A 25279-nucleotide genomic window follows, 5' to 3' on the forward strand; every position below is an offset into this window, starting at 1 on the left:
CTGGATAACAGGGCTGCTTCTTTTCCTTCTTTTCAAACCAATGGTTTTGCTCATTAAACTGTTGTTTTCCCTTTTGCAAATCATAGCACAGTTCAACCACCACATATGTAAATACGACCAGTTTTTAATGTCTAGCTGTTAAACCCCTTGCAGGCGTAACTTTCTGGGATGGAAGATCCCTTCCCTGGAGGGAGGATCATCATCACAGAAATAATTTCATTAAGTTAAAAAGATTAAAAATGTGCCCCCAATCAATTTTGGTCCAGAGCACAGGAAAGGGGTTTGTAATTATTGTCTCAATATTGGTGAGTTATGCTCCTGTTGCATGCAGGATCATCGAATCACAGAACAGTTTGGGTGGGAAGGGACCGCTAAAGGCCACCCAGCCCAACCCCCTGCCGTGAGCAGGGACACCTTCAGCCAGAGCAGGTTGCTCAGAGCCCCGTCCAGCCTGGCCTTGAGTGTTCCCAGGGATGGGGCATCGACCACCTCTCGGGGCAGCCTGGGCCAGGCTTTCACCGCCCTCAGCGTGAACAATTCCTTCCTTCTCTCTAGTCTGAATCTCCCCTCCTTTACATGGCGATGGCAGGATTAACACCAGCTGTGGCCCTGCTTTCTGTGATATTCACCTTGTGTGAAAGCTTCCTGCACCTCTCCCCCGACACCTGCGAGCGAGTCCTGCGGGACGTGAGTTGGGGTAGAGCCGGCGGAGGTGGATCTGACGGGCATGGGCATGGGGCGGCTGCCTCCGTGGGTGGGCGAGGAGTGTGCCGAGCCTGCTGCTTGCGCCTGCACGGGAGACACGAGACACAGTTTTCACATTTTTAACTTTCTTTTGGGTCAATGTCTGAAGGTAATTATGTAAAAAACAACAACAACAACAACAACAAAACCTTAAGGAAAGACCCTTCACCAAAACACCCAACTTGAGTAACGTGATGACGACCGGTGCCGAGGGAGGACCCCGCAGCGGTGGCACGCTGGGCGCGGTGCAGCACGCGTCGGGCTGCGTGTGGCATCACAGCTACGCCGACCCACGGCCTCCGCACCATGCGCGTACCCTGTCTCCGGTCAAACACCAGTTGGAGAAACCCCAGGAAGGCACCGGGTGACCTTCCCGGCCGCGTGCTCTGGAAGGACCCCGACAACCGCTTTGCACCTGCTCATCCTTCCGCAGGTGGCAGTGAGGAGACCCCCCGAGCTCTGCGGTGCCACCGAGGCACTGCTCCAGGTCCATCCCCTTTTAAAATCTATTTGAATATATTTTTAATATATTTTACGTATTTTTATTTATAACCAAAATTGCGATTTAAATTTTTTTCTTTTATTTTACATTTTATTCCAGCCAAACCCGCCCTCTCTGCTGCGCTGCTCGGAGGGCCTTGCGAGCAGCTCCGCGTCACGGGTGCCGGTGCCTTCCCAGAGGAAACTTCTGGAGCTCCCCTACAGCTCTCCACGGATGGCGAGTGACGGTACCAAGGGTCTTTCAGGCACTGCCTACCTACTCAAAGTCTGCTGAATTTTGTAGCAAATCGCGAACAAATAGAATGGTTTTTTCCCTGCGGTTTGAAGGCTCAGAGAAAACTCTTGCAATATTCACTTGGGCAAAACCCCCCCGCCTTCAAAGATGACGCTGCCCCAGCAAAGCCTCTGGAGCACAACCTGAGGTTGACGAGCAGGGAAAGGAGGGGGACTGACGAACGTAGGAAGAGGAGATAAATATAGGTACCTACTGACATGCACTTATTGGCTCCCTGTTTTCAAAAAAATCATCTCACTGAAGTACTCGGTGCATGGTGCCAGCAGGAGAGAGAGCAAGGGGACATCGACCGAGTGATGCCCCTCGCTGGGTGTTTAAGGACATCCGCAGAGAGCTCGGTTCCCTTCTCCTTCCTCCGGCCACCCGTGGCAGAGGGTCTGCGCAGCCCAGGCCCCTCGCCCCAGGCGCCGCTCGCTCCCCCCGCACCCACCCTCGCTGTCCGGGAGGCAAAGACATCACCCTTCTCCAGAGCATCAGCCATTACGCACGAGAGCTTTGACTGTGCACGGTGCTGCTTTACTGTTAATAATCTGGTTGTTCTCTGCAGCCACTTGTGTCTGTCAACAACCTCTGAACCCTCTTGCTCAGCTGCAAAGTTATTAGTGATCAGTTTTGTCTGGCTTTGCCCGTGAGGGTTTATGATCTGTGACTGTATTTATATTTAAGCACGGTCCCTACGCTGCCGTTGATTAAAGGAAAGCTACTCATAAATAATTGCCCACTAAGGGCATTAAAACCACACAACCCCTCTGAGCAAATACCTGGTTTGTTTGTGCTGTTTGCCTTGTCGCCTTTTTTTAAGCCTGTTCATCGTTTGCTCCCTTTGACGTGCATCAGTTACCGGGGCAACCTGGCCGGCGCAGCGGCGATGCCGCACGGTGACACCGCCGGTGACACGGCCAGCACCCGGTGCAGCCGGCCCTTGCGCCGCTGCAGGGCGCAGCACCCGTGACCGGCACGTTTCCCCCACGCTCACATCAAGTGCTGGTCCTGCTCTCAAGTGCTGCCGGGTCCTGCTTCCCACGGGAGCGCCAGGAGCGGGACGCTGGCTGGGGCCGCGCGGGGACGGCTGCAGCTCCGGCTAATCCCTGCCTCCCTGGCAGCCTGAAGTTGATGTTCTTATTAATACAAAAAACTAGTCATGTGTAAAATTGTCATTTTGAAACTGTATTAATAATAGGGGAATTCAAAGAAGTGAATAAAATGTTCTTGCGGCACGGGTGTCTGCAGGGGAGAGGGCTGCGGGAGGGAAACGACATCTTTCGAAGATAAAATCATTAGAAAACGCACATGCCACACCAGCAACTTCACTTCCCTGCACCAAAACCTAAAAAAAAAAAAAAACCCTTAAAAAAAGACCTGAACGTGCACAGAAACAGGCAGGAGGGTCTGAATTCGCATAAATTTGTGGCAAAAGATGCGCGCCCGCTGCTCGGCGCTCCCAGCCCGGCACGCGGGACGTGGTCACACATCCCACGGCTTTGGTTTGGAGGAACCTGCCCGTGGCCTGTCTCGCCCCCAGCCCGAGCGCCAGCCCCGGCAGCCGCTCAGGCGAGGAGGCACAGCCCGCGGCAGCGCAGGGCTAAGCCCCGCGGCGGAGGCAGGGGCGAGGAGCCGGGGCTTGCCCTGCCCCAGCAGGGAGCGAGAGGAGCGTTTGGTGCGCTGAAGCGTGTTCCCCAGGTTGCACCTCGGGAGCCCGGCACGGGGTGCTGTTACCCACCCGAGGCCCACCGACGGCGAGGGAGTGCCAATGAAAAGCCGCCTAGAGGTTGTGTTGCTTGGAAAAGCAAGAGTTCAATTAATAGAGTAAAATCCCACCGCTGAGCTCCTCCCCCCAAAACACATTTGCCTAAACTGCGAGGGGACAGATTTTACCCTGCGTGGCAAACTCGACCCGTCCCTCCCGTCTCCACATCTGGCTCCCAGCGGTTTCGCAGATGTGCTTGGACCAAGGGGACACCTCGAGCCCCAAAACGCCGCTGGGCCGGCAGTGCAAGCCCGGAGAGCGGCACCCAGACACCCTTCGCCTCGGGGGGGGAAGGAAACCTTTTTCTCACCTTCATTCTTCTTTGAGACACGCTGCCTACATTTATATTCTTAGAGTAAGTGCCCGAGGACTTGATTTCTTTTTTTAAAATTTTTTTTTAACCGCTGGGCACGCAGATGGGCCGTGCTGATTTGCATAGCGCAGCCACCGGTGCAGAGGGGCTGGGAATGCCCCTCATCCACGCGATGATGCGGTTCCTGGAAAACTTAGTGATTTTGAGAACAGCTCGTGAGGTCACACGTAGATGACGTATCTCGGCAGGGAGCAGTTACAGGGCAGAGCTGCGTTTCCCTGCTGCCCCTGTCCCCATGCCCACGCCGCCGCGCTCGGCGACCCCCAGCGATGCACCCCACAGCACTCAGTACTTGAAGGAGGATCTGAAAGTTTTCGGTTCAGTGAAGGCTTGAAAGTCACCTTTGCAAATAAATAAAAAACCCCACTGCCTGCTGGAAACACGGCTGCTGCTCAGGGACCACAGGGCTGCAGTTCCCAGGCTGCTGGTGCTCCCAGAGCTGCACTGGGACCCCCTGTGGGCTCCAGAAGCTGCAGTGGGACCCCCCGTGGGCTCCAGAAGCTGCAGTGGGACCCCCCACGGGCTCCAGAAGCTGCAGTGGGACCCCCCACGGGCTCCAGAAGCTGCGCTGGTGGGTTGGCCCCAGCCAGCAGCTGAGCACCCACCAGCCGCTCGTGACCTCCCCACCAGTGGGATGGGGGGAGAAGTGGAAAAGCGAAAGCAAGGCGAGCTCGTGGATCAGCCTGGGATGGATTTCCTAGCCAAGGAGGGACGGCCGCTCACTCCTGATGCAGTAGATGAATGAAAAAGCAGCTCGTGGCCAACACCGACACCAGCCCTTCTCGTGCAGCATCTGCCAGGAGACAGGTGGGACGCGCCGTGGCCTGAGCTACACCTGCACAAGGCCCTCCAAGGTCACGTCTCTCGGAGGAAAGAACGACTCTCTCTGAGGCCACCGTCCCCATGGGGTGGCCGTTCCCTTCCTGAGCAGCAACGACACCTGAGCGGGTCCAGAACGGGACGGGAGACCTGCAGGCGCCCCTCTGGGCACCGCTGCGGGATGCGGACTCCTTTCTGCTCACGGCAGAACCCGGCGCAGCCTGAGCACCGGCGGAGCTCTCCCATCGCACGCCAGGCATCAAAGGCATGAAGAAAAGCAGCAGCCACCTCTGCAGGACCCGAAAGCCAGAAGCAGCACCGACGTCGTGGACGCAGCGGGCAGAAGGTTTGGGAAAGAAGAGAGATTGAGCCCAAAGCAAATCTGTAACGATGCATTCACCAAGTTACGGGCTAATTAATGCCAATTCAACCTCAGCGACGGCCTCAGGGTGCGCGTGGGGCGTTCCCTGCTGCACACGGCTTGGGTAAGGCTCGCTGAGGTACCCTGCGGGAAACGCTGGAGCCAAAACCTGCTCTCTGCAGTGGGTGGTTGTACTCCCAGCTTGAGCTTACACATAAACCAGTACCTGCAGGAGAGGGAATGGGTGCTTCTCAGCCTCAGGGCTGCATGTGGTTCTCTAGCACCTGTTAATATCTGGTTTTGTCTAATTCCAGATAAAACAAAACAAAACAAAACAAAACACAGTAAAATAAAATAAAATACAATAAAATAAAATAAACTAAAATAAAGTAAACTAAACTAAACTAAATCTATTTCACATATTGATCTCTCTCTTGCACTTTATGCACATAGCACATGTACGTAAAGCACATGTAGCCTTAACATGCTTGTGTGCTTTCCCTCTGCACCGAATGATGAATCCTGTGGAAAAATGATGCACGTGGAAAAATGGTATGTGACCTTTGACTGTGATGTATATACATACAGAAAGCAGAAATAAGAACGTATGAGCTGGCGTTTCCTAACCGTGAGCAACGCTTGTGCCACCCTCAGCCCACGGCTCTCGGGCAGCCTCCGGGACCCTGACGGCATCTGCAGCCACGAGCTCGAGGTGGACCCAGAGGAAGCCGCTTGAGGACACGAGTCAGAGCCAAGGACGCTGACGGTGACAATGAGCCTCACCAACAGCTGGGCTCACACTGCACAGCGTGAAACCAGCCCTGTCCTAGAAAGCACTTTATCTGCTGAGAAAGCAAGAACGGCACCTGGGGCGGGGGCAGAGGGAGCGGCACAGAGCCCTGCCAGCAGAGGCAGCCACCCCGCAGCCCATGGGCGCTACGGTGCGGTGCCGGCGCTTGGCCCGCGGCAGAGGAAGCCGTGGGAGGACGTGGTGGGTGCAGCTGCGCCTCTGCAGACGCGGGAAGTGAAGCGGGACAGCCCGGAGGCGGCACGCGGCCGCCAACGGGTGCGCTCGGGGACAGCTCCCAGGGCCGAACGAGCTGCGCCCAGGGGGGTCAATAAATCACTCTCGCAACCTTCTTCAGCGGCTGAAGGCAAAGGGAGTGATGGAAGGGATGACGCAAGGCCCAATAAATATTGGGGTTGAGGCTATCCCTGTGGCTTTTGAAGCTGGGGCTGTTGTTTCAGTGTCCCTGTCCCCCGGCACAGGCTTCTGCAGCTTCGCCTGGTGAAGAGACGGGTCTAGTGAGGAGCCGTGCACGGCTCCGCTCCCGCAGGGCCACCGCCGCAGAGCTCACATGATGGGAAACTCCGGGATGCCTTTTGTAAACAGAGCGGAGGCAGGCTGGAAAAGGTTTGTAAGCTCCTCTCTGACTCTGTTGGAGTTGCAGCCTTAGAAAATCCCGGGACTTGTTGGCTCATTGCATGTTCTTCCAGGAAACTGCACCAGGGAGGACACAGAAGATGGATTTCGATTTAGAAAAACAATGAAGGAAACCTCTGACCCAGCTCCTGAAATGTTTGGGAGCTGACTTTGATTTATTGGTCCCAGCTTATCAAGTCTTGTATACAAGAGTTCTGAGGTTTAACTGAAAAAACTCTTAATATTTCCTGAAGAAAAGAGGCAGAGCTCCGGCCTGTGCACCAAACCCACGTCAACGGAGGTGCGGGAAGCAGTGACCATAGTAGCTTTCAGCAGGTATACAAAATGCTGCTGCTCCATCACCCCGCCCATCCCAGCAGTTTAACTGGAGGTCCCCCACCTCTCCGGTGACCTGCTGTCAAATTTCCTACAACCACCATGAAAAAGGAGAGTTTTAAAGGAGAACGGGATGAAAAAAAAAAAACAAACCACTGAAAAATTCAGGTTGGAAGGAGCCTCGGAGGGTGTCCAGACCAACCTCCTCTTCTGAGCAAGGTCAACTTCAAAGCGTTGCTCAGGGTCTTCTTCAGCTGGTCTTTGAACATCCCCCCAAAATGCCCCTGCCACCGCTCTGGGCAGCTCACTCCAGAGTTTAACCACTCTCCTCGGAATCTCTTTCCCAAATCCAGCCGGAACCCCCCAGCCGACTTGTGGTCATCACCTCTTGCTCTCTCCATGCACCTCTGGGAAGGCTCTGGCTCTCCTTCCTGCTCGGGCGCCCGTTAGGAGACACGTGATTACAGCTGGATTTCCCTTTTGCCTCCTCTTCTCCAGGCTGAACACAACCAGCTCGGATGTCACCAGAGGGTTTTGTAGGACACGGACATTAGGAAAAGCTTCTTCCTGGGGAGCTCACCAGAGAGGTAAGGGACGTCCATCCTCAGGAGTGTCTTCAGAGCCTGCCTACATGAAGCCAGAACTATCTTGAAGCCAGAACGTGATCCAGTGCCAGCGGCAGGCCTGCTTCAAGCAGAAAGTTGAGCTAAAGACCCCTCAAAGGCCCTATATCTCCGTGATCAGAACATCTACAGATGTTCACCAAGCAACTAAGAAATCTTGCTTTGCATGAAGCATACATTGATTTGAATTCATTAGCATATTCCTATGAATAGATTAAAATAAAAAGGGACCATTTATTTTAAAACAAAACCGAAGAGCTAACAGGTTTTAGGTAAGTGATTTAGACAACTAAACATCTCATCATGCCCCAAATAACTAATGCCAGCAAACACGGCAGAAACAGAACAAAAACCGAGAATACGAACACATGGTGTACAACTCCCATGTTGTGTTCTGCGCCCTTGCTGGAGGAGATGAAGCAAGCCAGAGGATGTCAAAAGGCATCCAAGGAAAAGCAGGGGTCTTCATTAGAAAGTGAAATGACAACGGGTTTTTTTCTTCTGCATATCATGCACATTCAGTGTCTAATTCACATTTACCGTGCTTTTCTTTGTCTTTACTTAAGAATGATGAAATGGCTCTTGAGCCCAGCTTCCCCACGTCAAGTGTCATGGGGCTCAAGCTGAAGAGCTTTTATAATACTCGCTGTAAGTAATTGGAGCTCTTCTCCATGCTGCAGGGGCTTTCTCGGAAACAAAAGCCCCTCTCTTCTCACCCAGGTGTTCTCCCCATGTCAAGGGCTGGGGGGGCACGGCGAACCGAGCCCCCCACAGCTGACGCTGCCCGTGGCTTTCTCTGCAGCTCTCTTCTTGTTCAGCCCCTCAGGCCCTCTGTATCCCCGCATTTTCAAATACCATTGACATCACCCTGCTTGAATTGGCAGAGCAACCTCTGCTGATGTTATCGCATGCACCGTGGCCACAAAGCATTATGTAGCAGGGAAGAAAAAACACGCTTTCTGCATATTTCACCCCAAAACTGTCAAGTAGGAAATCAAGCTATTCTTTCCATGGATGTATAGGTCACCCGCCTAGCCTACATCATCTGTGTTTGAAATCTCATGCGTATATACAACCCGAAAGCCGCAGTGCCCTTGCATTCCTCTGCTCATTTTGGGGCTGAGCCAACTCAATAAATAGCATCGAGAAGCCTGAAAAACAACAAGCCGAGACACTCCTTGCGCTGAGGTTAATTTTGTTTAGCAACGTCTTGAAATATTGGGGAAATTTATGAGTCCTGAAGAGTGCAAATATTTTACGGCACAGAACACGACGGAGTGCCGCAGGCAGGTGGGGCAGGTGGCAACCCCCGGCCAGCGACTGCTCAGACAGGCCAACAAATGCAGCAGTTTTTATCGACGGGGAATAAATGACACAAACACAGCGGATGTTGGGCAAGCTGGTTTTGCTGAAAACAGGCCTTGCCAAATAACACTTGATTTCCTTCCTTGAGAAGATGATGAGTTTTATTGACGGGGATAATTATGGAGAAATAATATCCTTCGTAAGGCATTTGATTCAGTAATGTGTGACTTTCTGATGAAAAAAGTGAGCAGTAGGCAGCAGCAGCAAAGTGCATCCTGCACGGATTACGCAAAAAGATGACTGTCAGAAAATGCACCACCGAAGGGCACGTCCCATCGAAGGTGGCTTGGGTCTGGTCTTCAGCGTAATGCGTCGCCCCAGCCCTGCCGGACTCTCCCGCCACAGCCACGTGCTGTGCCTCGGCTCCTCCACCCCGACCGCTCGCTGGATCATTTTCCCCATTTGTTTTTTCAGTTTTCATGTACACATCGACGCCCCACCGCTGAAGCAAGAGTGAGCCCTTTGCGCGCGTGGCCATCCCCAGCATGGACGTGGAGAACCTCCTGCATTAGAGTCTGTCTATTGTAGAACCAACCTACTGGAAAGCTACAGAAAACTTTGCAACTGAAGTAGCAAAACTAACCTGAAAATACTCTATTTTCAGGTATTTTTTCTGCAGTCAAGAGTAGTGGAATCTGCTGTTTACAGAGGTGTGGTGCAGCGAAAGGGCGCTATTTGCTGACCCAGAAATGACCAGTATCATAGGAAAACACAGCTGTAAGAAAACACCTCGTCCACCGCTGTGCACCGCAGCTGCACCCGCTCTTCATAATCCCCTCCTGACAGATGTTTATCCCACATGCTCTTAAAAACCTCTTCATTCAGATTTTCCTAAAGTCTAAGTGAATCGGCTAAATGACATTTTCAGCGAGCGGAGCCCGCAGCACAGCCCAGCCCCGTGGGGCAGGGACAGCCGCTCTCCCCTCCTCTGTGCAGCGATCTTTTTGGTGCCTGAAGCCTTCTGAACCTGCTCCCAGTCCTCTCTCCTCCAGGTAAACAACTCTGGTCCTTCAGCCCTGCCAGGTGAGCCAAGGCGCGCTTCCTCACCGGCCTCCTCCCGGCTTGCCGCATCTTTTTTTGGGGGGTCGGTGGAGTAGGAGGCTGGTTTGTGGGTCTAGTGAACCCCCAAGTCATCTCTAGTCTTTTTTTCTTCAGTACCGTGACAGCATTGACCTTGGCACCCACCACGCCCCAGGTGCTCCTCCGCAGAATGGCTGCTATCCTCCCAGCTGCTTCGTGTGTCATAGGCATGCAGCTGACTCCCCCGCGCACGTACCGCATGCACTCCTTCGTACGTACTGAAAGACAATGTTTTGTTTCCCTCCAAATATTCCCGCAATTTTCCAGGATAATTTTGAATTCTCATCCCCTTCTCTAAAGCCCCAGCAATCTCCTCCTGCTTGATGTCAGGAGCAAATCCAAGTCCCTTGCAGGAAGGCTGAATAGTAATTAATTCGGGACAGAAATAATGAACTATAGCGGAATTTCAATTTACACGTCTTTCTATTTTAACAGAAACCCCTTGACAACTGATCTTGGGGAAAACTTTCCCAACCAAATTTATGACTGCTTTGCATGAGGCTCAGCTAAGCCTACGCTGCTCCAGCTCCGCGGGAGGGAACGCGGCGTTTGCTCTGGAGTGGGGTTGCAGAGGAGAGCTGCAAAGGGGATGCTCACTGCTGGCTGCTTCTTCCTAATAGGCATCCATCTGAATCGCTTGAACCTGTGATAAAAATCGGAATGCTGCTCAGCCGGTTTGGTGTAAAACCGTTTGGTCTTGTCCTTATGCCTCCTGCAGAGGAGTCGGGGAGGTGCCAGAAGCGCAGCTCGCAGGTACCAAACCCTGTTTTCCTGGGGCACCCCCGGAGCCGTCCTCCCCGCTCCTGCCCCGCAGCCCCTCGTGCAACTGAATATTGCGGCTGCAGTCTCCGGGGATGTAATTTTCCTGCAAGGTATTTCTACAGAATTTGGGTCTGCGTCGCCATTTGCGGTTTTCCTTTTTACCAGTAATTTAAAAATTGTTTGTGTCAACCAGCAACGGAGGAGAAAAATCCTTTCAGTGCTGCAAATGGAACTATCGCTGTTGCTGCCTGAATAATTCCAGCTCGATCGAAGTGTGTGCTAAAAATAATTCAACGCCCTCTCCGCAAATAACTCTTTGAGGAAAATATTTAAAACAGAAAATAAGGTCAGTAAATCAGACCCCCACCGGTTCGTCTGGGTGACCTTATTCGTGCAGGAAAATTGAATTTTACTGTCCTCTGTGGCACATCAGCCAGGGCTATCGGCTCCAGCAGGCCTCACGCTGCCTGCCACTCTTCTCCAAGAACAATCGCGTCAAGGAATACATAAAAGGCTTATTACTCGGGTAGGCTAATAACCTTTCTGAAGCGTTAATAAAATCCCACGACTAAAACCTAACACAGGGCTGTTTTCATGGCAATGGAGGGAGAGAGGTGCGATGCCCGCTCCCCCGGGTCCCCCCGCTCCCCCGGGTCCCCCCGGTCCCCCCGGCGCAGGGTGGCTCACCAGGACAAGGACCTCCATCCCGCTGCAGCCTGTTGCAACGCATCATGCTCCGGGTTTGCAGAGGCACACGCTGCTCTGAAACACGGCGTGAGAGAAGTGGCCTGCACGGACCGAGTGTGCTGCTGGCACCCCGACATCCATCTGCGCACCTATGCCCCTATCTATATAAAATAAACATATACGGTCATAGAGAGGGCTTGTGGGGGTGTGCGTTACACACACACAAACACCGACCTCCGAGCCAAGGCTGCCGGGTTCCGCACCCCCACTGACGGCCAACCCAGCGACGCCGACGGCCTCACCCAGCGGCGCGGTGCAGCGGCCAGGCAGGGTCGATGGGATTATTAGATGGCACATCGCCTGTCGCACCAAAAGGTTTGCTTTCAATTGTTCAAAAAAATCACGTAATTAGATTAGATACACAAAACCACCCAGCAATACTGCGGGGGCTGTGAGACAGGCAATCTGGTGGGGAGGCTGAGCATGCCGGGGGGGGCCGTGCACAGGGGAGGAGAGGGGGCCAAGACTGCACGTGGAGCAGCCTTTTTTTTTTTTTAATCACGGTGTTAATTAACAGCTAGTTTGCTTGGGAAGAAGGTGGCTCTCCCCTCCTGACCGCAGCTCCAGCCCTCGCTGCAGGCGAGAGCCGTGCGCGGGGCTGGGGGCTGCGGACAGGCGGGCGAAACCCCCGCGCCACCCGAGTGCCGCGTCGCAGAGGCCGAGACCACGGGGCTGCACCGCAGCGACAATCGTCAGTGCTAAATTAGAATCGCTTTGCCAGCGTCCCCCCTCCCCGTCCCAAGGGCAGGGCCCCGTGGCCATCGCCTCCATCCAGGCAGCGCCCCGGGAGCCGGCAGAGCCTCCAGCAGCGCGAGCAGCTAATCCTGCGGCAGCCAGGCAGGGCTCAGCGCATCCTTCTGCCAAACTGGGAGACATCGAGCCTCAGCGATATTTCCACTGCTGTTCTGGCAACCGTCTTGTATTACTCAGCTCTTTTTACAATTTGCTTTTTCAGCTTTAATTCTAACGCGCGGATAACCCGTGGCTTCGGGACAGCTATTTTATGCAACGTCGCTGGCGCTGCTTTGGGAGGTGAGTATTTCCAAAGCGTGTTACCCGCCGAGCCTGGGGAGCTGCTTCGCGGCGCTGCTGAACGCGCCGGCCGCCCTGCCTCCTCCCTGCGCATCAGGCAGGGCGAGCCGTGTAGCAGAGCCGTGCACGCGCCTTGCAGAATTAAACACCGGCTCTTATAAAGGAGAAGAGCGACAAGGATGATTCTTCCTGGATTATGATAGAGAAAAGGGGGAGAAAGCAGAGAAACGTCCACTTGACTTTTCCATGGGTCACGTTTAGAAGAACCCACGTTTTCCAGCAGTCACCGCTGAGCAACCAAGTCCTGTGATCAGTATTGGCAGCTCCTGCCTTTTTCACGGCAGTTACCGCCCTGAGGATGCCCTCCCTATGCGTTGCTATCGTTTGGCTTTTTCCGAGGGGGAGAAAAAAGAAGAAACCCCGCCTTCTGCGGAGCCCAGCCACCGCTCCGAGACCCCCACCGAAACAGGTCTGCCCCATCCCCAGCTCCGCCGAGTGCGAGATAGCTGTTTGAACCCCTCCATTCATGAAATGTTGTTTGTTTTCATTCCTCTCTATCCCTCCAGCTGTGGGATATAGAGCAGGGATCAGGAAACAATAAAATCTTGGTTACCACACAGAATGCCTCCTTTTTCCTAGCTCCTTTCAAAGCCTGACATTTTTGCTTTCATCCGCCATTTCCACAGTTATGGGGCATGTGCTGCCGCCCCTTCCAGCGGGGCCTCATGTGGGGATCCCATAACTGTGCTCAATATGTACCAGATCGCTCCCCTCCCCACTCCAGCATCGCCTCCCACCCCGCCGCTCTGCGCTCTCACTTGCAGCCGTTCCCAGGACTCCTACAGTTTCAATTCCCATCCCATTCCCTGACCGACTTGCATTACAAAGGCTAAAAGCAAGTGTTATCTTTCAAAATCATCCGAGTTTTGTTTTCAGGCTTCTCAGCTGGCACTTTTATCCCTTTAACGCATCAGCATCACCAACGTGGCTGGAAAGCTTTCCGCCGCGCCTGCCGAGGCGAGCAGCGCCGCTCCCGTGCAGGAGGGGTGGAGGGGCCTCCCCAGGCCCCGTCCTGCAGCACCAGCCCTGGGGGGGCTGCACCGGGACAGGGCGAAATGTCTTAATTCTGGGAGCATCCGGACCAACCACCGGAGCCACTGTCTGCGGCGGCGGCTCCGGGATTTCTCAGATCTGCAGGTGTTACTAGGGAACACGTGAAGTGCCTCGAGTCCGATTTCCCGCCCGTTACAAAAACAGCTAGAAAAGCTCTCCCAGAAGGCAGATCCGCTCCACCAGCCGTATGAAGGTGATCTGTAACTCTGCCTCTCGGCATGGCTACACCCTGGCAGCAGGGTAGCGAGGGTGTACCCGTTACTGCCATTCGGGCACGGCAGAGAAGCCACCTCCCCTAGGAAACATCAAAAGCTTCTATTGGGGCCTCGTGCTCAACCAAGCAGGTTGTTGAGAGCACACCTCTTGCAGCTCTGGCTCCACGGCCACGCCAGCCTGATCAGTGTCGCTCGTCGTCTGAGCAAGCGGCCACGGACCGGCCCAACCGCTCGAACGCGCTGCGCCACCGCCGCGCGGCCGGCGGGGACAAACCGGAGGCTACGCAGCACAACGCTCGTCTCTGACATCTTCCTTCCCGAGATCAAGCTGCTTCTCCCTCCACACAAGCAGAACTGCTCTTAAGGAGGGAGAAGCGTTGCTCGTGGTGGCTTTTGGGCAGGAGACAGGTACTATGATGGTGGAAGTCACCCAGTTAAAGAGCTCACGGGTTCATATCCAACCACAACTAATGGGTCTCTGAACAGATCCAGCGCTTAAAGTCACTGATGAAAGTCTTCCTTGGCAATAAGAGCATGAAGCTAAAAAAGGCAGCGTATGAACAAGTTTGCACATGAGCTTCTAAGCCGGCAAGGGCATGTGAATTGCAAGAAAGTTGGACAGGAACCACAGCTCTGTCTAAATGCGTGACAGGCACTGACAATAAAGAAGCACCTCTGTAACCCTGGATGAGCCCTGCTCCCTTTCCACAGACCAGAAAAAAACACCTTCCAAAGCTCGCAGCTCCTGGGGGCCACACCAGACAACAAGATACACATCTAGAAGCACAAGCTGTAACACCGCAGCCAAAGGATAAAGGCCTTTTGGCTAGCCTGATGTGATAACTGTTGCCAAAGACACAACAAAGAGAAAGATAAGGGAAAAAAGAGTGTGAGAAGCTGAAAAGACAGATTGTCTGACTTGTGTCCATGAGACAGAAGCTTGAAATCTTCAAGCCAGAACACAGAGTCCTTCGACGATGCTCAGAAAATAAACTACCGAGGAATCTGCCCCAGGCACCACGCAATAACAGGCTACAGGAGATAAACCTGGTATTTGGTTTTGTTCTCTGAAACAGTTGTCAGCACAGGTCAACGAGCAAAGCAGGGTTGTGATTTGTGGCTCTATATTGCCGTAAATGCGAGAAGAAAATGGGTTCTGCTGAAAGACAACCTGCAGGCTGGAGGATGCACGAGGAATTCCTCAGGGATTCATCTATTTAATATTCTAATTACGTGCACAAAAATAACTGCACTCTAATGAAACTTCCTGATGACATAAAGGTTAGGATGACTCATTAATACAGAGGCAGAGCCGAATATTACACATGAACCAGAGGCTCAGAAGGATGGAAATGGCGTGGGGTACACTCACGCCCAACAGAGCAAGGGCTTCTGATGCCCACAGGATGACAACTAGTGACTCGTTACCAGGCGAGTGCGAGTTCCTGGTTGCTCATTCCAAGGTAAGGACTAGTTAGAGGACAGCGTAGTCACATACGCAGCCCCAGGGCACACTCTGCAGGTATTGCCACTCACACTCACGCTGGCCCCAGCCACCCACGGGGCACCCCGCAGAGCGGCGCGCAGGGCCCGGTTGGTCCTGTTCCAGACAGAGGAGTTTGAAATGGAAAAGGAGAGAAGGGGGGGAGACACAAACTCTGCCTTCCGTCTTCGCAAAAGTAAAAGTACTCCCGGCACCTAGGAAAACTCAGACTGTGAAACTGTGCTGTGAAAACTCAGACGTAAGAACACAGATAGTTCTCTCGTTACCCGGAAGTCCAAAGAAGAAGCAAAAAAAACCCCCAGAAATCGTGGTTAGCGGGTCGGCAGAAACCGATGGCGCTGACACCGCGATCACAGAGAGCTTGCGCGCTTGGCCTCTTGAAATCCAACTTTTTCCTGTTCAGGAAAGGTGAAGAACGTGAAGAGGAAAAGATGGGTGGGGGTGGCAGCACACCTTCTCAAGTATTTTTCCTTTCGATGTATCGTTAACCCAGAACTCCAGATCTTGAACGCAGCGGGTCCGTGAGGAAGCTGATACGGACGGAGAGCGCTAATGGATTTCAGTGTCACAGCAAGCGAGGGAGCAGGACGAGCTCTTCCTTAAGCACCTACTCGCAAAGTGAAGCTGCACGGTTTGGGAGGATTTAAATTCGAGACGGGTCTGCGAGAGTTGCCCTAGGAACCCTCCTAGAGTTTAGAACGGTTAGAAACCACAGTTTTCTTCCACCAAGTGCACCGTCCCCAACACCAGACCGCTGCCTGGACGTCAGGGCGGCGAACAAAGACAAAATAATTGATGCTGGGGAAACCTGTTGTTGTTCTGGGACCAGATTTTGACTTGGTCACAGCACGGTATTTCAGTATTCAGCACACTGTTCTCTGAAAATACTTGTTTTTAAAGGCAGCAGGCTGGATAACTCGAACCTAAGAGTCCCTGAAGAGTTGCTTGAAGAGTGTTTTGGCCTACTGATATCCATTTTTAATAAATCTTGAAGTAACAGGGAAATTCCAAGCGGTACATTAGCATTTTCCTGGATAATAATAAAAAGAAAAAGCAGAATGATTGGGTAGCTAAGGCCAGTTAGCCTAATGTTAAAAACAGGCAAAATAATAGGAAAAAGCTGACAGGAGACTATAATCAACAAAAAATTGAAGGACTGTAACTGACGACCATTAACAGGACCTTTCAGTTGGCTGCTGCGGCAGAAGAGAAGGGCAGCCAGTGAGTACCGAGGGTGCCAATGGTGATGATTCTGGAACACCGGAGCAAAAGACTTTTAGAGTATTTTAGAATATCTATTCAGAGTATATACTTTTTAGAGACCACATCGTAAAACAGAGATTGAGGAGGAGAAGGTGCTCACAAGAAAAAAGCCAAGCAGAGGCATTAGCTAAAGATTTGAAAAGACTAGCAGACATCTGCCTTCTCAGGTTATCCAAAAGATAACTAAGCGCTGACTTTATCTAAACAGGTAGATACATTCACAGGATGAAAATACAGCACACCAGAGATGTTTAATCAAGCAAGGAAAGGTAAAATCAAACCCAGCTGAAGCCAGACAGGTGCGTCCTGCAACGGAGACAACATGCTTTTCAACACCGTGCGATGCAGCAGTGGGAAAACTTGCATTGCCAACCAACGGTCCTTTGTACCGGCACGTTTTCGCAGTCACGTTAGAGACATTTCTGGCTCAACAATTTAATACAGAATGGCATTTTACTGGATTCAAAACCTGAATTAACCAGGTGTCCTGTGATAAAAAGGACATCAGACTAGCTGGTCAAATGGTCGCTCGCCTGCAGGGGTCCATGACCTGCTCAGGCTGGTTTCCAAGATGGGCATCTGGACTTTTGGGCAAGAAACAAGTGCCATGGGAGAGTCTCCTGGTTTCGGCTGGAGTAGAGTTAATGTTCTCCCTAGTAGCTGGTGCAGCGCTGTGTTTTGGATTTAGTATGAGAACAATGTTGATAACACGCCGATGTTTTAGTTGTTGCTAAGTAATGTTTACACTAGTCAAGGACTTTTCAGCCTCCCATGCTCTGCCAGGTGCACAAGGAGCTGGGAGGGGACACAGCCGGGACAGCTGAGCCCAACTGGCCCAAGGGACATCCCACACCATATGACGTCATGCCCAGTATATCATCGGGGGGGAGCTGGCTGGGGGGCAGCGACCACGGCTCGGGGACGGGCTGGGCATCGGTCGGCGCGTGGTGAGCAATTGCGTTGTGCGTCGCTTACTTTGTATATTCTTTCATTGTTTTTATTATTTTCTCTTCCTTTGCTGTCCTATTAAACTGTCTTTATCTCAGCCCCAGGGTTTTACTCTTTTCCCCCTATTCTCTCCCTCACCCAACCAGGGAGGGGGAGAGCGAGCGAGCGGCTGTGCGGTGCTTAGTTGCCAATGGGTTAAACTACGACAGGGAGCCTGTAAGGGTCCATGCCAGTCTGAGAAGGAAGCCAGGGGGTAACACCAACAACCCTTCCCTAAGGAGCAGCCAGAGAGCCCGGGGGCTTCCGGATAGGAACCCCAGTGCACCGAAAAGCTGTGCTGGTCCTCCGCCTCCCGGGGGTTTGCGTGGCTCTGGGGCAGCGCGGCCGTGCAGGTGGTCACCCACCGCGGCAAGCATGGGCTTGGGAAGGGGGGAGCTCATGGTGCAAGCAAACCCCGCTCCCACACACTCTCTGTGCCACGCATTGCCTACCGTCTGATCCTTAGGAGCAGGTGTAGCACATTAACCTAAGAGCACCGTGAAATCTGTGCGTGCGACATAATTTTGACATTTCTGAATATTTGAGAACCTTTGCTATGCAAATGTGAATGTCTTCTGAACATAAACGTGCTCACTGAAAGGTGAAGTTCCTAGCCTTGGGGACTTCTTCAAACAAACCCCCCATTTTCTACATTTAGGCAACACAAACTTGAAGGAGGGCACGAAAAACAGTGGTAGGGGAACAGTAGGCTTCCCAAGGAATTGAAACGTTTCAGTCACTTTAAAAAGTCTGCTTTGAGCAAGAAACACCTGCTTCATGGAAAAGATAAATGACACAAACACATCAACAGAATCTTGTTACTTTCAAAAGAGAAAACGGTTTCTTACAGTACCATGCAATTACTGAAAAATCTGGTTTCTCTGAGCTTGCAACTGTTGTGTTACTCAGTAAAGCTTGAAGGAAGCCATCCAGAGAGGAGACTTCTCAGCCAAAACTCTTCTTTTAGACCCAATAAACACCTACATTTGCTTCATGGTTTGGATCAGACTTTATCTGACCCGTCTGACAACAGCACGAGATACTCCATATTTCAGAGCAATACGTCTCTCCGGGAAGGCATGTTCCTCTTGATGCGTGCAAGGTGCCCATCACCAGAACGCTATTCCTCCTGGGCTATTTGTTTTACTGCACTTATTTCATATACTACTCACTACAGACTAATGCTATGTGGAGTGAACAAATGTATTTGCCATAGGGGAAGAAGTCCAAGGCTGGGCTCCCAGCCTCCCCGACACGTCGCTGCTGCCCATCCAGGAAGGACGCGGAAGGCGCAAGGCAAGCCCCGTGGGTGAGGAGCCAGCAGCGTGCCTTCACAGCAAAGGGCAGCCACCTCCTGGGGTGTGTTAGCAGTCAGCAGAGCCAGGGAAGGGAGCCGTCCTCCCCGCTCAGCACGTGCGGGTCATGGAATCGTAGAATCATGGACTCATGGAAGCACTGAGGTTGGAAAAGACCTCCAGGATCATCGAGTCCAACCCCAACCCAATACCCCCAGGCCTCCTAAACCATGGCCCCAAGTGCCACGGCTGCATGGTGTTTGAACGCCCCCAGGGACGGTGACTCCCCCACCTCTCTGGGCAGCCTGTGCCAGGGCCTGACCCCTCTGGCAGGGAAGGTATTTTCCCTCACACCCAACCTAAACCTCCCCTGACGCAGCTTGGGGCCGGTTCCTCTCGTCCTGTCACTGGTGACTTGGGAGCAGAGACCGACCCCCCCCTCACTCCAGCCCCTTTCAGTAGGCCCTCTTCCAGCGGGACCTGCTCCGCGCAGGAGGCTGGACTGGGGACGTCCAGAGATCCTCCCACCTACAGGAGGATCATCCCAAGGAGATCTTCAGAGCCAGCTCATGAGTGAGGAGGGAGAACCATTAGCAGTTTGCAACGGGGATCGCCACTTGCCAGGAGGGCCGTGTAACTGCTGCAAGTCACTGGGTGTAAACGCCCATAAAGAGACCCACAGTGGCCATGGGGTGGAGGAGGAGAACGGTAATTCTGGTTCCAGATTGAGCCCTTGAGACCTTACTGACGTATGCAGAGGAAAAAAGGTATAGAGTCGTCCCAAGGGGAGGCTGATGTGGGGTAGTGATGGAAACAATTACTAACTGCATCTGAGAGTTAATCGTTAACTAATGATAAGGCTTCAGATGCTGAAAAGGGATAAAACACTGGATGGGTTTACAAGGTCTTTCGTCTGCTGTTTAAATCCGTGGCTGTCAGGTCAGAGAGGAAGCGCAAAAGCAACAGAGCACTCGATGTTTTTGCAGGACCTCAAAAAACGTGGCTCAAGGTTTGAGTTTGTTGGCAAAAAGGAGAGGAAGCCAGTGAAGACAGAATGTGGGCGAGGACAGAAAACTCAGGAAAATATTTAAATTCTTCATGGCTTCCATCATTTCCTGGAACACTCTCCCGATATTTTATGCAGTCCTCAAGGACACTGGAGGCTGTGCTTGGGAAGTTCTGCGTTGGTGACAAACACTGCCAAGGCAGGTGTTGCTGTAGCCTAATCTGCCGCCAAAAAGTCCGCACAGAGCTGTGCCATGGAAATGGCTGGAACAGGCGTGATTAATTTAGAAATACAGGCTGTAGCCCCACATATATGTTCCAGTGTTGGCCCCGAAACAGAGGCGCTCGGGCCAGCAGGAGCAGGGAGCACACGAAGGCTCTGCAACACGCTGCTTGCAGGGCAGGGACTAGGAGCCGCCTGGAATGTGAAAAAATACTGCATTTTTCACGAGGGAGATGGTCTGCAACCAACAGCGCTGACAGGCTGCAGGGACTGGCCAGGAGCTGAGCCGGGAAGGTTACTATGCCTACTCGGGCTCCAACAGTCAAGACATAAACAATGAAATGTGGCCCTGCTTTGGCTAGCTGTCCCTAGCTGAATCTGTGAAGTCCTCAAATCTCACCTTTTGGGGTTTTATGTGAAGCTTTATGCAATTGAAACAGCCAGAAGTTAACACTGGTGGAGCAGGGACAGAGTCGCCGTGCTGCTTCGCGTAACTGAAGCAGCATCATCAACATCAGGGTACGGAGATGACTGCTGCAGAGTCCACGAAGGGTGACTAAGAAAAACCACGTGCTCCTTCGGTGTTCCCAAGAACTGCGCACAAAGTTTTCGCTTTTTCATCCACTCTTCTTCTGAAAACCTTTTATGTGCTGAAAATCGAGAAAGAGATGAAAACTACTTGTCAATGGACTATAAATAGAGACCCTGCTGAGCGCTGGGGGAGGCAGGGCTTTTCGCAAAGTCTAGTTTCGCTTAGCGGGGCCGACCTCCTGAGGCCATGCTGAAGTCAACGGTGCGAGGGACAGCATCCTCCGGAAAGTGATTCAGAGCAGGGTGCTGGTTCAGCCTCTCTGGCCTGCTCTTCGGGGGACCACTGACTGCAGAGAGTCATCAACAGCAGCTTCGTCAGCCAAACTTAGCGCTGGGAATGCAGCTCGTGTTGTCCGAGAAGCACCGGTGTGATGCTGCGGGGAATGTGGCAATTCCCAACTTCCACGGTCTCTGGTGGTTTCAGTGTTTGTGCTGGGCTGTGTCGCAGGTCGGACACTGAACTTCCTCTGCACCTCCTCACCCTGAGCTTCTCCCAGTCTAAAGACCTAAATCCTCAGAGAGCCACGCTCTGGATTGTTTTCAGTTGTGAAAACGTGTATAGATGGAAAAATATTATTCCCCTCTTCCAGTTAAAATGAATTAGACCTGCTCACAGTGCTCTTATCCCTGGGTAACGAGAATACAGCGAGGACCAACCTGCGTTTCTCCAAGACATGGACGGGGAATGGGCTGCACTGAGACCAACCTACACATATTACATGAAAGGATCAAGGGCCTAGAAGTTGCCAGATGCTGTGCCTCAGCCCCAGGCTCCTTCCCCTGCGATGCCTCGGCGGTTCAACCACCCGGGAACACCCTGCAGGTACTGCAGGTGATGCTCCCGTGGTCCAGCACAAGGACTCGCTCTGAAGGCACGTGAGCAGGACCACAAATCGCTCCGTGCAGGGAGAGAGAGGGTCCCACAGCGTCCGGGCGCTGCCACCGCCATGGCCGAGGGCGCTGAGCTCTTTTCCAGGCTCTTTATTCTCTCTTGTTCCTGGAGAAGGATTCGTCCTTTTCTCTCTACTGTCCACGTCCTAACGCTCCTCCTGAAAGACAAGTGTCAGACGTGGAGCTTACGTGTCACAGAAACACAAGGAAACCTCTCTGGCCACAAACTCTCTCAGAAAACGTTACTTTTATGAAGACAGTGACCACGACGCGCTCGGGTCCCGCGCAGCGGCGCCGGAGCCAGTGCCATCGGTTTCGCTCTTCGAGCGAGACACTGCTCGAGTCTCTGCCTTCTCCTCCAAAACGAGCAGAGCTCGCTACATGGCGGCGGTGTGTGCCGACAGCCGATATACACAGCCAAGCACTCGGAGGGAAGATTATTAGGACGATGTGTCTTTCACTGACCGCAGACTGGCGCAATAAATAGTCTTGACAAGGATTCAGAAATGCCTATTTCACTCTGAATAAACTTAAATCTAACCGCTGAATAATGAAAAACGCGCACGGTTTGATTTCTATATCTAAATGTTTTCTCTGAATAGCTGTAAAGTGGTTAAAATAGATTAAAAGATAAATGAAGTGTTTGATGAGAAGGCTACAATACAACCAGGAACACAGCTTAAGGAAAGCATAACGCATTGCTAATGCAGCTTTGTGAATTTCTGTAGAAACTGATCAAAGTACACTTTTTAAACCCATTTCAGGAATACTGTGATTACGAATAAATATTTTTTTTTGGACTGAGAAAAATTGCTGCGCTACAGTGAAATTTGTAGTTCTTTGGATAAATATACCTATGCTTTATGCAGAAAATGGAAGGCTTACAGTGCTCTTAACTAGTCATTTCCACACTCTTTGAAGCCACGGTCTCATAAATTTTCAGAGGTAAGTAGCAGCTGGTTACTTAGCAACTTTCACTACTTTTCTGAAGTGTGCTACCTATAAAATTCTCAAGGATTTGTCATCCTTTTTTAAGGATGGCTTTTAACAGAATCAATAACAAATGCAGATCAGTCGTCTGTAGGGCTTGTCGTGCAAGGATGCTGCAAACACTTTGCAAGTGAATAACCTCATCCGTTTGAGTAACCAAACGCTCTGTGCGTGAAGTTACTCCTCGGTCTGTGCCTCCACAGGCAGTGGCCTACACAGAGACCAGGAAAGCATAAGGGGGTGCCATAGGAAACAGCCAGTGAAGCTGCTTAGTCACTGAGCCTGCAGTACGAACCTCATTTCTCCTCCTTCTCCTCCCTCCCAGCAATATTAGCGATGCTCAGCGGCTTAGTAAGCATGGCCACGCTGGCCGCCTGGCTTCGGGCAGGCAGCATCCCCGAACGAAGAAGAGAGGATGGTCACTTACCTACCGAAAGCGCCACGCAGGGAGGCCGGATCTCGGGTGGGTGTTTAGGTGCCCCTCGTGCATGAGCTGGGAGGAATCTTCTCTCGGCTCCGCGGGAGCCGGCGCAAGCCTGGGCTCCCTCTGCTCCTCGGCACGGGCACGGCTGCACCCGGGACAGCTGAGACGCCGCTCCTGGCACGGGGCAGACGCCCGCATTAGCTGCGGGCTTAGGAAATGAGCAATAGGAGGGATGCTTGTGGGATTCACCCTGGTCCAACAGCCCTGTGAGGGCAGGATAAGCACTGGCTCCTTTCTTCGGAGGGTGTGGCAGCGCGAATCCCGTGAGCGTGCGCTCCTGGACCCATAAAAAGTAAACTGGACTTGCACCTTTAGTAAAAGGTGGAAGATTTACTAGATCTAAGAGAAATCTGAGGCAGCAGAATCCACTTTAGATGGTGTCAGCAGCATCAGCTGCTATGTGAATTTGAGCTTGAAGAACTGCTCCCCCCAAGTGTGCTGAGACTCAAACCAAGGACCGCACGTTCAGCAAAAGGCAGTAGGCTGCTCCATCGCCTTACAGCTGCTGGAGGCATGTTTTTAAAAGCAACCTCCTCGTGGCCTGGCAAAGCTCCTTTGATCTTTGGAAGGAGTGGCTCATGAGCTAATTAATAACACATGGACACGGAACATGACGCGTCATGAGAGGCTCTGATGCGATGCCTTGGTCTTCCGGTGAGCTGCAAATAGCCACGAAAGGAAGGGAGATAATCTGAAAGGCATCGTCCTGTCGCTGTAAGAGAGCGAGGCCCAAGGAACGGCCTATGCAGCTTCTCTCCTCCCTCTCTGGAGTGTGTTTTCTGATGGAGAGCTCCCAGCTGGTCACCTAGACGGTCACACCAAGCATGATGTGCGTGCTGGTGTATCACCCTGTGTCCCAGGCACAGAACGCACACTGACGAGGGGGTCAAACCTAGGTGTTGTGCCTCTGATAGGAAATTTCTTGCCGATTGAGAGCAGACCAGTCCCTGTATATTTTGTTCCCTAAGATGATATCATCTGTTCCTCACATTCTCCAGGAGCTTACATAGGAAAATAAGAATAGGGCATATTCTGGCCATATCACTTCTGAGCTGGAGGACAGCAAGGAGCAAAGCGAGCATTACCATCCTGAACCTCAGATAGAGGCACCTTTTTTTTTTGCATCTTCTTGGGTCAAGCATCAGAAAAAAAAAAGCTCCCTTCCTTCTTTGAAAGAAAAAACCACTGGGAATAAAACCGATCGTTAGCTCCTATCTACAGCACCAAGCATATGCTGCTTTGTAACAAGCGCGTGTAACAAGCATCACTTGAGAGAAGAAGGATCACGAGAAGCGCAGACTGGCATGCAAATGGAGACAGGAGGCACAGGCAACAGCTTCTGCCCCTTCGTGTCTGATGCCACGGGCAGAGCGGTGAAGTTTCTTAAATTTCATGCTCCCTTATTCTCAGATGGTTCACAAAACCAGCATCAAATTCACAGAGCTGTCAGCTGAGCGGCATGCACGGTTGCAGATGACACAGATTGATGATCTCTGCTGTATTTTGGGTTTTTCCCTGTGGGTAGAGCAGCAGTTGCCTACGACGCTGTGAGAGCAACGGCTGCCTTGGCTGGGCCGGTGGCCCGCAGGCCTTGCAGCAGGGAGCTGAGATGTCGGGGAGGCAGTGCACATGGCAGCGCACACAGTCCACCCGATAAACGCCAACTCTAGACTTTTTCCTCTTACTTCCTTTCCAAGGGAAACCCAATGCTTGCATCCCTGGTGTTCTCCATCATCATTCCATGCTGCTCTTGGTTTCTGAGATGCCTCCTGCTGTCTGACCCAGCTGCCTCGATAGCTCCCCTGCATCCCTCATTACCACCTCAGAGTCTTAAGAGGAAGAGAATCACCCTGCTCCAGTTTAAATAAAAGCTGGGCTTGGCTCTTGTGGTCTGGCAGCTTGCAGGCGGGGACGCAGAAGAACTCGGGCCTTTGCAGTCACCAGCCTTTAGGGGTGCCCCTCAGCAAATGGGTTTCCCTGCAGTACTGACACATCCAGGGAGCGAGAACGGGGACGGGATAAGGTACACAAATCCTGGCAGCCTGGCTTAGCGCTGACCTCCAACCATTTGAACGTGGGTGCCTTGAAGGCCAGTACTGCGGCGTGGCTGAACATCATCCACATTATCAAATCTCTTAAGAGGTTTCACTGACGATGACCAGGGCCGCGATCAATAGAGTCTCTAGAACTCATGAATTCTTCTAATAATCTTCAGCTGCCTGCTGTTTTTTAGGGTAGTACAGAGCTGGGAAAGACTTTCTAGACATCAAGCCTGACCCTCTCTCATCATGTATAACCACCTCACGTAATTGTTCTATAAAGCTATGAAGAGCTTTGGCAATGGCTTCCCTGGTAGGGAGGCTGGGCAGGATGGAGCTCAGCGCTTTGCCAAAGGCTACTCCTGCGGTCCCAGGAGACGATGAGCCCAGAAGGCATCTCCTAATGTCACGGGTGACGTGTTGTCTGCAACCGTTCTTGACAATGAAAGTAAGTCTTTGGATCTGAAACGG

General features: G+C 52.4%; 1 protein-coding gene across 20 annotated transcripts in view; it reads right to left on the reverse strand.

Moving 5' to 3' along the window:
* Positions 1-25279, reverse strand: part of DTNB (dystrobrevin beta) — a 217377-nt gene that overhangs the window by 19815 nt on the left and 172283 nt on the right. For all 20 annotated transcript variants that reach the window (XR_012659455.1, XM_075086363.1, XM_075086371.1 and 17 more), the window contains one exon: positions 630-789. Coding sequence is in view for 19 of the 20 variants with exons in the window: in XM_075086363.1 (XP_074942464.1) it covers positions 630-789 (160 nt within the window). In the remaining variant the exon portion in view is untranslated. The remainder of the gene's footprint in view (positions 1-629; positions 790-25279) is intronic.

Source organism: Phalacrocorax aristotelis, chromosome 3, assembly GCF_949628215.1.
Source record: "Phalacrocorax aristotelis chromosome 3, bGulAri2.1, whole genome shotgun sequence".
Taxonomy (NCBI): Eukaryota; Metazoa; Chordata; class Aves; order Suliformes; family Phalacrocoracidae; genus Phalacrocorax; species Phalacrocorax aristotelis.